Source organism: Lottia gigantea, assembly GCF_000327385.1.
Source record: "Lottia gigantea unplaced genomic scaffold LOTGIsca_2, whole genome shotgun sequence".
NCBI classification, from domain to species: domain Eukaryota; kingdom Metazoa; phylum Mollusca; class Gastropoda; family Lottiidae; genus Lottia; species Lottia gigantea.
The window spans coordinates 6,963,966-6,979,195 of record NW_008708400.1 but is presented as its reverse complement, the minus strand read 5'-3'; the positions used below and the strand labels follow the sequence as shown (position 1 = coordinate 6,979,195).

General features: G+C 32.5%; 1 protein-coding gene across 1 annotated transcript; it reads right to left on the bottom strand.

Annotated features, from left to right (window-relative positions):
- Positions 1 to 8,901: 8,901 nt before the first annotated feature.
- LOTGIDRAFT_103713 (hypothetical protein) lies at positions 8,902 to 14,680 on the bottom strand (the record flags this gene model as incomplete). The annotated part of the gene is made up of 8 exons (XM_009053566.1): positions 8,902 to 9,317; positions 9,873 to 9,968; positions 10,392 to 10,640; positions 11,037 to 11,121; positions 12,127 to 12,274; positions 12,920 to 13,055; positions 13,694 to 13,874; positions 14,177 to 14,680. The coding sequence occupies 8 exons, from the start codon at positions 14,678 to 14,680 to the stop codon at positions 8,902 to 8,904; spliced, it is 1,815 nt and encodes a 604-aa protein (XP_009051814.1).
- Between the last annotated feature and the right edge of the window lie 550 nt (positions 14,681 to 15,230).

Here is a 15,230-nt window from a genome sequence, read left to right as displayed (position 1 = left end):
CCATCACGCGGTTCTATTTACACCAGGTTGGGAATATTTAATAAACTTCCGACGTCAACTGTGGAAGCCTAGGCCAATGGCGTCTATACTGTTTGGATTCTGAGGGAGAGGTTGAAAATATTTCACTCTTCAGAGTAGGGAAAATTTGACATCGTAACGATCAATTCAAGATGCGTAGCCAGAAACGAGCGAAATTTAACTTCACACTGCACATTTTCAAAAATGTGTTAATACAAATATATTTTAAAAATAATTAAGAAGCTTTTTCATTTCACTTTTTAAAATGTTTAACATGCCTTGATGTCAATTTTTGATATACAAGAAGGATATGAAAATAACGTGAATGCAAGGCCCGTCGATTTCAGTAATCAATTCTTCAATTATAATAATAATAATAATTAATAATAATAATTTATTGCATTTATAATGCCCCAACTATCCTGCTAGAATAGCAGCTCAGTGGTGCAGATACAGTCATATAATCATCTAAAATGCATCATTGAACATAATAATAACAATCAATAATTAAATAAAATAGATCAATAAAAATGTACAAATAGACTTAACATATAAGCGTTTAGAACGCAAATTATAATGCGAATATATGAATAAAAAGCCAAAATGCATATTTAATATCATGTTCGATTAGCGAACAGTTAGTTAGTTAGTGTATTGTCATTATCCTACCGTTGCTTACACAATCATATATTCTTGTCATTAATTTTGACAGGCAGGGAGTTTACCTCTCGACCAATTAGATTCTTCCAAACAAAATATTATGGAAAATGTTTTTATAACAAGACGCACAATTTTATTACAAAATACTTTAATAACTTTATGAGAGACAAACATTTGTCCATGTAAATAGAAATAGAGCTAAGTACGGATGTTTAGTTTGTTTAACATAGGTCATGGACCTTTCTGCGACATGGATATAAACTTATAAATTTATCAAGATATATTCAGATCTTAAGTCTCAATATACATAACATTCAAAAAATAATATACATTATATTATAAGCATTAAAATATTCTGCGTTATTGCTCTAAAGCTATTAACTATTCCCGTCGCAATGTTAAAAGCATATACTTCACTTACATGTATGTAAGTCAGTCTCCAGCAGAATGCACTCGAATTCGTTCTATTCATTACATATCAGATGAGGCACATATATATCAAAATATCAAGTCAATAAGGTGCTAGATTGGAACCAGATTTATATACACAACACTCACGAAAGCGGCTAATTATCTGATGCTGCACGACGATTGTAACATCCATTGGCTGGGTTTATTCCATGTAGATATGGCGAAATAATTTATCGGTGCTCGAGTTGCGTTTGTGTGATGTAAAATTTCATCCACACCCGGTACTGTTCCTTTACCGACGGATATCGTTGGTCTACTCCAATCAACCCAAAATGGAACAAAAGCTTGCGGATCTAATACTGCTCCACTTTTAGTCTTCACAGTGCCTGAGTTAACATTGTTTCTTAAAACTGAATATGAATTTTGACCTGCACCGAAAACAGTTTCATAGACAATGGTTTCTCTAGTTGCACCCTGGAATAATCCAAATTTGGCACTGTTGCTACTTTTAACAAAAAATACCCAGGATGTTTCTGATACAGCGGTGAAATGTGTGTATTTGTTATATTCGGTGAGTGTTAGAATTAAACCAATCACACCGTGTCCAAAACACAGCATCACAGAAAATACACACAGATAAATAACACGACACATTTTCATATCAAAATTAGAACTACAGTGTTTGCAAGGTAATTTCACAAAACATTTGTCTTAAGTGTTGCTCATTCAACAGACAACGTCTTTACAATTTAAAAATCAGTTGTAAGACGAAATTTGTAGCGATTGTACATTAATTTGCCCAAACCTTTATAGAAATCAACAGTTATTGGCAAACAAAAAAATAGAAAAACCCAAAAACAAAAATGTTACCACAGTCTTTCCAAAAACACCGTATCACAAAAATAACAGTCAGCGGCTAACAGGTAAATACTTATTCCAAATCACATTTGATTCATAAATAAATAACCAAACACTCACCCGATAAAAACCAGCCCGTATGTAGCTGTTTTTCTGAAGAGAGTTTATACACGAATGAATGGCACACAAGTAGGCCTACAAGCAATGCATAGAAACTCTTTTATCATAATATCTTCTGAACAATATACATTTACTCCGTTTAAAAAAAAAAAAATCCACGAAACCTTTCTGTAAACATTTTGAATATAAATTTCTGAAATATAAAGAAAAAAATCATTCTGTTTAATTTTAAAACAATAAACCTTGAAGCATTTTTCAAATTGACAAAGGAAACCACTGAACTATAATAGATGTTAAAAAATAAAACCACATTATTAATGGATTACTTAGTAGTACCTTGCAACTGGAAACAATAGGGAGCATTTCCGATCAAAACAATACACAGTTAATCTTATTTGAACGATGTATTTCAATTCTCACAGGCACGTTCAAATTTAAAGGGGCATTTTCTTTGCTCAAAGCTATGCACCTAAATCTGGAGAAACGTGTCCCTTAACTTGAAATAAAAGAGATAACAAATTTTTAACGCAAAAACTATTTGAAGAGTTTACGTAAACTTTCTAAATTTTGCATACTGTCCCTTTAAAGCTGATGTCCCAGAGAGGAAAGGTGCCAATTTACAGAGTTACATTTTTATTTTGATATCGAGGAAGGGAGGCTTGTATACTTTGGCCAATGTTGCCATTTTCGGAGGTTGATTTGGGAAACTGAATTTATGTTAATCGTCTCCAGAAGCACTGGAATTGCACGAAAATCGCATATTCCCTGCTATTATACCTGTGACTAGTAATTTCATTATTTCTATATATTATGTCTTTGTATAAATGACATCGATTTGAAGGCTCAGATATCGACGGTGAGCTGTGAACACTATTACTGATCAGCTTAGTTAAAAACCCATCCCGTTTCTGAGACTAAAGTTCGATTGGTAAAACGGATGAATCTGCCCCTTTAATATAGAATTAACAAATATCAGATCCATATTTATTATGTGGGAATGCTATATTCTCAAGAACAGATTACTCCTTATTCTGATAGGAGGAATTAGGTACTGAAATGTTTGACCGTTATATAAGTTTATCAAAGAATAAAATAAAAAAATCCCATCACTTAATTTTAATTCCATAAGTTTTTCAAAACAAATATAAAGCGAATGCCCCTTGAGAATAGATTTCAGTTAAATTTTACACTGGTACCCCAAGCAAATCTCCTATTAATATGTTTCTATCAAAAACTAAATCGGGTGGAAACTTATGTATGTCATTTCTGAGTTTGTTCAAGTTACTTGATAATAAACATCACTAATGGAATAATACAAATACTTAATGGAAAACACTCTTCGCATCTTCGGGAATTCCTTTAAAAACAAACTCCGTATACTTAAACCTACACTTCAATGAGTTAAAAATATAATTATTTGATGGTTTTATTTTTCCTCATAGAAATCAAACAATAGGGTTATACTAACTCTATTGTTTTGTTATTTCATGATTATTTTTTTTCCATCTGTTTCTAAGCTCATAGTCGTAAGTCTTCATTCCAATGACGACGCCTGAGGGGGGTACATAGTCAATCAGACAAATAATTTTGATCTCCACTTTATTTCTATACAATTTGATTTTTAGACTATCTTGCATCCAAATATGTGTCAGAATACTCCAAATCAATTCTATTTTCAATGTTTTTCTGGCAATCTTTCCAGTCAATTTTTAGGAGACTTTGCATTTCGAATCTCAACCAACAGTTTTCCACATGCAGTCCGCCCCCTAATTGTAGGCCTTCCCCCTGTTCTTGGAGGTTGGCGCCGCCACTGCTGTTTTAACCTTCAGTTATTTAGATACCTTGGGAAAAGCTTTCATATACGTTTAACTATAGCCCAGACAGAAGCCTTTCCTTTCAAGGAAAAGGCAATCAATCGATCAACAGAATTGACTTGAAAGGCTATCACGAGTCACGGCACAGTGTATTCATCTGTTTGGTTGCCTTATTTTCTAAGTAACAAACACCCTATTGTTGTGCCATCGCATAGCTTTCGCTAGACTTCACGCGGTAAACACCTTTACTGTAATCTAATAATCGAAATATTTTTTAGCAGACACTTCATTTATATTTGTAAATATTTTTATACAAAATTACTTTTTTTTTATTCTGTTCTGTATCTGTTGTCAAATTTGGCTTGAGACATCTTTTCTTGATGTTGTTATGGAAATAGGCCTAGGCTTGTCTACCAGCCGCAAAATTTCCTGTCTGAGGAATCAGTAATTATAATGTTGGCATATTTGTTATGAAATAACGATTCGTATATTTTTTTGTTGATATTGAGAGTGGGGCTCATAGGGTTTTTAAAAAAATTGGGTTTCAACTCAAGATGGCGTCCAAAATGGCCACCAAACACTACTAATGTGGTATTTTCGCTAACATATGTGACACAATTACAAATGAAGTGTCTAAATATATGCTTTCTAAGACCCGGAATTTAATGGAATCACCACATATTTTGTGTTTTATGAATGATTTATATGCCAAATTCTAAAATGGTCACTGCGCTCCTGGACCCCGTTTCTCAAAATATCGTTGATTAACATACGAGGTTAAACGTTATATAAACGAACGTTAAAAGTAGCGTTTTTCTTCACTTAACGTGTAAGTTACGTCGTAAGAATTTTGTAGAAACGGGGCTCTGGAATATAGGATCTATCTTCACCATAAAATGCACTACCAAACCAACACGCTTCTCTAATTACAAACCAAGTATTTACCTATTTAAAGATTGTATTCTTCACATGTTAACAAGCCAACAAGCAGATCTAACTATCAAATTACATACTTGATTAACTATCATAGAAAGTAACACCTTTTAATGAAATGCAAATTCAACCTACATAATATACTTACATAAAAATTTATACTTACGTACCTTAGTGAAACGGGGGCCTGGAACTAAAGTCCATCTATCTCTAACTTTCTCGGATGTGTTTCCTTCCTTATAATGATATAAATCTTATACATGTATACAGTATATATTATTCACTATAATATGGAAAATTGTGTAATGAAACATGTCGACATAAAGAATATTTTGTGAGAAAACAAATATAATAAGAAATAATATTTAAAAATATATATAACATGAAAGACTAGGCAATATTGAAAATATGAGCTATTCCGTTGGAGACGATGATTGTGATCTTTTTTGAAACGTTTTGAAATAAATATGCACGTAGATTAAATGATTAATACAGCAGTTTTGCTTTTTCTTTTATTCGACTTTATTCGAATATTATCTCCAAAGTACAGTAGCAGGAAAGTCATCGTGTCCGATAAAAGCCCCCATTCGTCATACTTTGTTAATTGTATTCGTGATACGATGTAGGAAAGTCTACGACAGTTTAGAGTAAATCTACACACACGCGGTTGAGAGTGAAAGCGCAAACATATTAAAGAGTAAATTGGGTTTCAATTCAAGATGGCGTCCAAAATGACCACCAAACACTAATAATGTGTTTCCTTCCTTATAATGATATAAATCTTATACTGTCTACGACAGTTTAGAGTAAGTCTACACACACACAGTTGAGAGTGAAAGCGCAAACATATTAAAGAGTAAATCTAACCACAAACAAAGATTAGATATTTCGGGTAAAAGCCGACACAGGGACGACTCTCGGAAGCAGATTGTACCTTTAATAATTATTCTTTAAAATTGTCATGTGACCTGTTGTAATCATGTGACAATATCAACCAATGAGATTACGTAATAAAACTTTAGTGTGGTCCCTAAAAAATGGTGTCCTTCTAACACAACTGTCACACCCACTACACCTAATCGCATAGCAGGCGACAATCCAACTCACTATTCACTGCCACAAAAGGTTAAAACCTACACAGTTTAAAGTGAACCCACAAATACACTTTAAATTAAACCCACTAACACATTTTAGAGCAAATCTGCAAACACAGTTTAACGTGAACCAAATTTCTTTTTGGTGTCTGGAAAACCCGACTATAGAAGTGGAATCATTGTTGGGTTCGCAATAGACTTGAATGGATTTTTCCATTTTTATACCATTTTTGAGGCGATTGCTTTGATATCTTAATATTTATGATTGATATTGTATGTTTCAAAAAATAATTACATAATCAAAGTAATTTGTTTAACAACTCACTGATTTTACATGAAAATCTCTTTAAAACGTTTTGATTCACATTTTATAGTGTTTATTTCGTCTCGGCTTCTTAAAATGATCAATATAATCTTTCAGTACCTTGTACTTGTATTTAAGCCATTTCACATATATTTTTAAAGAGGATAAAAAGTACATTCTGATTATGAAAATCATATTGATAACGTCTGATCATCTCTACCATGTAATTTAAAAAAAATTCTTAATTTCAAAGAACGTTTTTGAATTCTTCTATTTTGAAAAGAGAATAGTTTAAATTAGATTGAATGCACCCACAAAAACAGCTTCCAGTGAACCTTCTAACACAGTTTAGAGTGAACTTCAAACAATTTAGAGAGAACCCACAAACACATTTTAAAGTGAACCTTCAAACACAGTTTAGAGTGAACCCACAAACACATATTAGAGTTAATCAGATTGAACCCCAAACATAGTTTAAGGTAACAAAAACCCACAAACACATTTGAGTCTTGAATATATGTAAATAGTACGAAAATCGCATAATTCATTCAAAATTATCTCAAATTAGTAATTTCTTTTCCTATTTGTAAAGATGTCTTTTCTATATATTGCAGTGTCTCAAAAAGATGACTCTTCTTTTTAACTTTCAAACGCAGATAATTGTAGACACACATGGATTTGAAGACTCAAATTTTGACGGTGAGCCATGAACACTACGACTGTTTTGCTTAGCTAAACAATTCCCGTTTCTTAGGATAAATTATGATTGGTCAAAAGAAATGGCGTACCTGTACTCAGTGGCGGAGACAGGTTTACGTCCAAAATAACTGAGATTGTTTGAATTTCTAACCTAGTTATGAGATTTCTGCCCGAAAAAACCTCCTTTGGGGGCTGCCCCCCCTTTCCCCTTTGGATCTGCCAATGCCTGTACCTTTAAAAAAAACCACCAAAAACATGCATCTCATGGTGGAATATCTTGAAACTGTTTTAGAATTGTTATAACAGAATGGAAAGATAGCTTGCGAGGCAAGGTAACATACGCCCACTGGCAGCTGTCAGAAATGATAAAACAGTCTTTAGTGACTAAAGTACGAATTTTCTCATATTGAAGAAATTTTATTAGTTTGAATTCAATTACATATATATATTCCAGTTATTTATACTGAGTAATTCCACAAAATTTTTTAATATCAATATCAATAACCCAAATACAACAAACAATTAAATCACACAGCTCTAATCAAGGGCAAAAAACAACTTTTTACACGTGTTTACAAAGTCAAGGGCAATAACTCAAAAAACCATTCATCGAAAATGCTTCAAGTTAGAACTTGTCCGAGATCTTATCAATTCCAATGATCACACCAAGTTTCATCAGAATCTGTTGAAAACTGTAGCTTCAATCCTGCTCACGAACTATTTTTAACAAATTTCGACGCGTTTTAACAAATTCAAGGGCAATAACTCAAAATCCATTCATCGCAAATGCCTCAAGTTAAAACTTGTCCAATATCTTATCAATTCCAATGATTATGCCAAGTTTCATCAGAATCGGATGAAAACTGTAGCTTCAATCCTGCTCACAAACTATTTTCAACAAATTTCGACGCGTTTTAACAAAGTCAAGGGCAATAAAACAAAAACCGTTCATCGAAAATGCATCAAGTTAGAAGTTGTCCGAGATCTTATCAATTCCAATGATATTCATGTGGGCGTATAAAAAAGGATAACTTCTTTTATTGACATTAATGAAATCATTTAATAATAATATTGATTAATACATTATTGGACATTGGGAGATAGCACTTAATAAAATTATTTTAAAATAATAAAAAATCACCAATTAGTTTATTTTATATGGCATGATATACATTAGAGTGTAAAAGTGTACTACAAAAGTAATAAATGATGAGCATCTCCACATAGTCTATATACAATATATGATTCGGTTTGACATAGGAAAAAGTTTCACAATAAATGGAATGGTTCCGTTATATATAGAATTATAAAAAAATAGATTTTAAATCATTTGGTTCTTCTAATATACTACTTTATATGAGCTTATCTCAGTAAAATATAAATATAAACAATTGGCTATATATCATATATTCACTTGCTTGCTTGTATTTGATACATTTATCCACTAACAACAGATTTCCACAGACTACACTCTATTAACTATGAATGTTGAAAAATGTAACAGAACATAATTAAACAATCCTATAAATAACACAACAAATTTGCATAAACCCAACTTCTTGGTTTGGAACGTAGACCAAGGTGCTATCTGATGTTTCAGGAAGAATAAAATCTTTGCTGCAATAACAAGCCACATTTTCATATTGCAAGTGAGCTACATATCACTGCAAGTCTTAATATTAATTTCAATTTTATCCCCAGTTTCACAGTAAGACACTTGTAAATGTTTCTTCAATAAGAGAGCGGATAGTTTGCTGTTATGATTTTTATCACAGGTATATTTGGTCAAGGACCATCTGGTATAGGGAGCCCTTGAAACAAAATTTCTATTGTTGTGAAATAGGAATGCTTCTTTCTTGTCTTTAATTTGATTATTTAATAAAACTTGAGGCAAGTTGAGCTAACATGTTATTAGATATGTATAATTTAATATTTTATATATTTCCCATGTTATAACAGACCGATGATAAGCCAATATTAAGTTCACCATTTAATCCACATTAGAAATTGAGCGTTGTATTGAATGAACCACGCCACTTCGAGAGTTTCTTTCTCCTGCTGGAAGTTGCAAAGGCATTTGATTATGCTGATCTTGATCCAAATGAAAAACTTTTGACACAATAAGAAATAAAATAAGTCCAATCAGTTCTACACCAGCTAATAAGAAGAAGTAGTAGTCTAAGTGACAAGATTTGTTATTCACAAAATACGGTTCTTTCTTTGAACATGGCAAACGGCAGTTAATATCGCCATGATCGTTACCATCAACAAACCATATTCTGTATGAATTTAACCCACTGATTAGTCCAGTTCCAATGAAACTTCCAATTCCACACATAAAATAAAACAAACCCATGATTATACTCTTCATAGATTTTGGTGCCATAGACACTGCAAATTGTAATCCTGAAATTATATAAGATTAGATCTTAGACTCTGTCAATAAAGGGAGAAAGACTTTGGTATGAGATGACAGTCTTCGTATTGTAGAGTATTCTCATTTTCAACTTTTTGCTTCGGTTCAGTCACTGTACTTTCCTTTCAATATAGAAAAGTTAACACCCATTTCCATAACCAGCTGAGGATTGTGTTTAGAACAGATTCAATTACAGGAGATGAGTTCAAGTCAGTATACATAATTAATACATGTAAAAGGTTAGATTCATTTGAGCTTTGAAATTAAGACCTATGATTACAATTTACAGATCAAGAACTCAATTTATACAGTTCTTTATTATCATGCAAGTAACAACTATATCTTAACCATTTTACTTCAGAATTGGAGTAGAACTGTATTTGCTGGTCATGTCTGATCAGAGTCAGATCAATCTGTTTAGTAATTGTTTTGGATAATATTAAATCAAATCAGATTCAGTAGAATTTTCATGCCTTCATGATTAATTCTGGATACTTATGGTAACTGTTCCATTTGTGACTTTTGCTAACAACAAAATCTGTTACCTGCTACACTAGTAAAGACTTCACTCAATCCAACCAGAGCATATTGAGGAATTTGCCAAAATATTGACAAATCAGCAGCTTGATATTCATTTTCACCTGAAATTAACAAGTGTCATAATGAAAGAGCAACTTTAAAAATTTACAACTGTCATAATGATTGTGCAAGATTGTGCAAAAATCTCCCGACTTTTCACCAAATCTCCAGATTTTTCAAGGCAAATCTCAAGATTTTTTTTCTTGACCTGTACACATGTTTGCTGATACTCGACTTGAGGTTTGGCTATATAGCCTCCTCAGATGATCCCACCTATGTGGTATCATTGTACCATGCTATTGTTATCAATGCAAAGTAATTTTGAGACTATCAGAACTATTTGGAAGCTTACATTCAAATTCACTTTTAAACTATGAGCAAGTGCCCACAAATGACAGCTCAGACAGTTTGCCTGTCGTCTGCAAATGGGTTGAAAATTCCCGAGACTCCCTTCATGGCTGATTACAAAAATAAATTGTACAAACCTATCAGTTGCATTACAGAATTATTTTTACATGGCTCATCATTATGTGGCCAAAAACTTTTTAATCGAAAGTGCTCCACAACACCAGCAACAACCATTGATGCCATGGCAAAAATCATTCCTACATAAATACGCTTAGTCATTGTAAATGGCCGACCAGCTTTAGCTAATCGAGGGTAGATAACTCTATCAAATAATGGTAACATCAGTATCAAGATCATGGCATCAGCTAGAGACAACCAAGCTGCTACTATCTGTAATACAAAATTTTATTTAACAGTAATTTTGACACACCAAACAAACCCAACAGATGATATAAAAAAGTTCAATATAAACTAACTTACAAATTTACAAATGTGAAAAGTAACTATTTTAGCAGAATGCAATAACAATGAATAATCCAAATTCCAAAACAATGTCAATAACAATCACTAAATTGCACAGCCAGAAACACAATAGATGTACCAACAACTTAATGGTAAAAAATCACAAAACAAGATATATATTCCACGAATAGAAAAATTCGTTTGAAAATGATGTTTCTTTGCCTGTATTTTGACCTGCGATTATCAGCAATGTATGTGATCTGAAAATACCTGAGGTTTAGCAGTAATTAAAGTAGCATTATCACTTTTTCCTCCTCCACCAGTGTTGTTGTGGACCTCATCATTACCTATATCTTTAAACATTAATCTCATATGTAAACCTTGTAATAGAAAAGTTGTCTGCATCTACAATAACAAGAAACAATTATAACGTTATTGGTCATTTTGATTTTGAGCATCAAGCATAAGAATATCAATAGCAACCTGTAGGGTGACCACAGTAGGTTTTGTTTAATGGCTAGAGAACAGGAAGTCAGACTTTAATTCTGAAAAGTGATACAGTTTTAGTTGTTACAGTGACCTCTAGAACATTTTTGGTCCAAATGATTTTGAGCATTGATCATAACAATGCCAATTGACAGACTGAAATTAAGTATAGTGCAACATAGCTGATGCATTAAGTAATTGTCTCCTATCTGCAAGGATTTATCTAACAGTTTACGTGTACAAGATGTATAGAAGATGATAAAATGATAAATGTAAATCAATAGCAGCAATACTACCACATGCCACCTACTCCCTCTATCAGTTGCTCACTGTCGCCTTCCACTTCTGGCTACTTGTGATCAATACAACTGGTATATTTTAAAAGGACAGGTTTTTACAGAGCCCCTTAGGTGCAATTTTCCGTACTTTTATAAAACATTTAAGTATTTCGTTTAAACGAATTAATTGTTCATTTAAGCGAAATAATTATTTCGTTTAAATTTTTCGTTTGTCATTTTAGTGGTTGATTTGGGTCTTGTCATTATATCATCTTCTATACATCTTGTACAGGTTAACTGTTAGACAAATCCTTGTAGATAGGAGACAATAACTTTAATGTATCAGCTATGTTGCATTAATTTCATATGTATATAGTCTTCAAAAGTACTAGAAATGTAGGAAAATTGCATAATTCCTTTAAAAATATCTCAAACTAGGAATTTCTCTTTCTATTGCTATATTATGTCTTTTGTATATATGACAGACTCTTAAGAAAAGATGAGTTGTCTTCTTAACTTCCTAATACAGATAATTCTGGAGACACATGGATATTGATAGTGGGCTTTGAACACTATTACTGATTAGACTAACGACGATTGGTCAAACTAATGGCGAACAAGTCCCTTAATCAACAAAAGAACTTACCTGGAAAAACACTATCCAATATGGAATCAATGTAAGAAAAACACACAGTATCTTTTTCAGTTCTCTAACATCATCTACTATAGATTCATGGAATATACCACCATGTCGAAGTTTGGCATAGTCCAGAAAACTCAAATTCTCATCCAAGCTATCTGCTTGATCAACTATATACCTGAAAATATTCATAAAATAGTCAAATATCTTTAATGAAATTTATTCATAATAAACCAATCAAATAGCTTTCAATGAAACAATTCAAATTGCTCACAAACAAATTCAATACTAAAGGCCACATAAGAGGTTTTCAAGACGCTTTTACTGTATTTTTACATTTAATATTGTTTCTATTTGTACCATTCAAGTTATTATTACGTCAAGCTTTTTTGGAAATACTATAAGCCCAAAACGATTGGAATGGAAAATTTGATATAGGGAATTAAAGTAAAATATCGCTTATATATATACATAACAGAGTTGAGGAAACCTATCTTGTTTACTTTAGAAAGTTGTTCAGTATACATCACAGAAAACAATTAGACTGCAATCCGCTATACATACCGTACATTAACTAGTCATGTACTGACAAACCAATCAGAGATTTTTGATGATACAATAATTAAAATATATTTGATATAATAGTTAAGAAGACACAGAGTTTCTGTATAAGTTATAAGTTACAGTTCCCTATAATTCCAAAAAACCATTATCAATGCTATTTTTAGAGCTCTACATATTGAATTTGTTCTCTGAAAAGTCATTTATTTTGCAAATGTCATTAAAAAAAAAAATGAACTTCAAGGCAATATACCTTTGATCTCTTTTGGACATTTTCTGACTTCTTCTTTTGCTGCGACAGGCTTCTTTCAATATTCTGAATATATTAGATAGAACACTACCAGATGCAGGTTTCTTGATAAAAACAAAACCACCTACAGAAAGTAGAATGAGGAAAAGCTTTCAATTCATGGATTTACAGGATTTTCGTTTCTTTTAGTAGTTTCCAAATGACAGTTGCTATTGCTCAATGCTTTTGAATATGTAAAGAAAATATAGTTAAATAGAGTAGAGAATATAAATTCCATGTTGAATTCACCACTTAATTTACATAATCTTCATAATATACTGATACAGCTGAATTGCAGTTACCTTACAATTAAAAAAAAGCATGAAGTTTCGACTGTTGTTACTCCTAGATCATAATCTTTCTGACATCCAGTTATTAACAACTGCATTTAAAAATATTTTGCATATTTTGTTAAAAAACGTAAAAACCTTTGTATAGGCTTTGTAGGCTAAAAATTAAACCTAAAAGAATAGAATCTCTATATTAGACGATATATTCATTAAACTAAAAGTTAAGCATGTTTCAAAATTGCCTAGTTTAATGAATTATTTCTTAATTTTATGGATTTATTGGATTATAGAGATATTCTTTTGTATAGTTATGACACCAGGTAAGACCACTGATGAAAAAAGGCCTCATTCTAACCAAGTTTAAAATTTCAATTTAGAGGTAGTATACTTGTCAAAAAATACCTCCTGGAGCGGCATTTGTTATTAAACTTACCTAAAATAAACAGTACAACACCAAACCCCAGAGCAGAACCAGCAGATATAAAGCCATAGAAGAAGTAAAATTGCTGTTCAACATAGGTTATAATTCCCAGCCCAATGAAAGCTCCAAAATTGACACACCAGTAAAACCAGTTGAAGAAAACCAACATATTCTGTTGATCACCACCTTGTACCTGGAATTATTTATAAATTCTTCAGTTAATAGTTGGTGGTTAAAATAAATAAGCTTACCTAGAATCTGTAAGCATAAATCAGGGTTTTCAATCCAAGGATAATCATCTCATTTTGATACTTTTTGGGGGTTAAAACCTTTGCAGTGCAGCATAACATATCGCTCTATTTAGTCAGGATAAATTCTTTGTAATGAAAAAAAAATGGATGGAAAACTTATAAGAAAATCACAAGAAAGTAAGGATTTAGAAAAAATTATTAAAATTTCTGAAGTACCGTAAGCTTGATATTAACTGTAACTTACTTGATCTGCCCCAAAAGGTGCAATGTTGGCCTTCACTGAGCCAGCTCCTATAGCTATCACAGTTAACACAATATATATCAACCAAGCACAGTTTTCTTCGAAAGAATTATATGTTGTGCTTGAGGTAATATCAAGTGGAGTGGAGTTATATGATGCATTGTAATCATGGTGTACTAAACACATCTCTGGTAAAGGTTCTGTAGTAGAAATAATGTCATCACTAACAGGAGCTAAAAAGGGTAGCATTGCATAGCCAGCTCCATATATAAGAAAAGCAACTAGAATAGCTTTAAAACGTCCCACGATAGAATCTGCCAGCCAACCCCCAAATAGTGGGCTAATGTAGGAAATTCCAAAAAAATAGAACATAGCAGTTAGGGCGTTGTAAGACATCCATACATAAGGTTTTGTGTTTAAAAATAAGACAAGATTTCCACTCAGACCATAGAAAGCCAACCGTTCTAAAATCACAGTAAACAAAATAATTCCACAAGCGATTTGCATCTTCCAAAACGTCAACTGTCCTTGATATTGAGCATGAGTAGGAGACTGATTATTGCTCTTTGAGCGAGGAAGAAGCCTCCTCCGTTCCTCCATTTCGATTCCTTCGAACTATCACGGAAAGATTATCAAATTTAAGCAATTTTCTTCCACATGCACATTTTGTTTATTTTATTACGCCGCCATTTTGCTTGATTCATCGATCATGTGACAGTGATCTCACGTGACATGATATAGCTAAAGACCACAATGGTCTGCTTTGTTAGTGTAACTCTGTTATTCAAGTGGGACCACTTAAACCCGGATCATTTGTCACAAATATTAACTGTCTGTTTTCTAAATGACAAAAGTCACTCTAAAGCGAATCATGCAGATTCACATTTGTTAATGTTCGAACATGGGCATATTTTCGGATATATCGACCATGGAATAAATTTTGTGACGAAGGATACTTTCAGAGGTGTTCACTGTTCAGTCGGGCTATAGTCAATTCAAAACCGTCCCAAAAGTCAGTATTAGTCAAATTGGCCCCTACAATTACTCGTTGATTTTA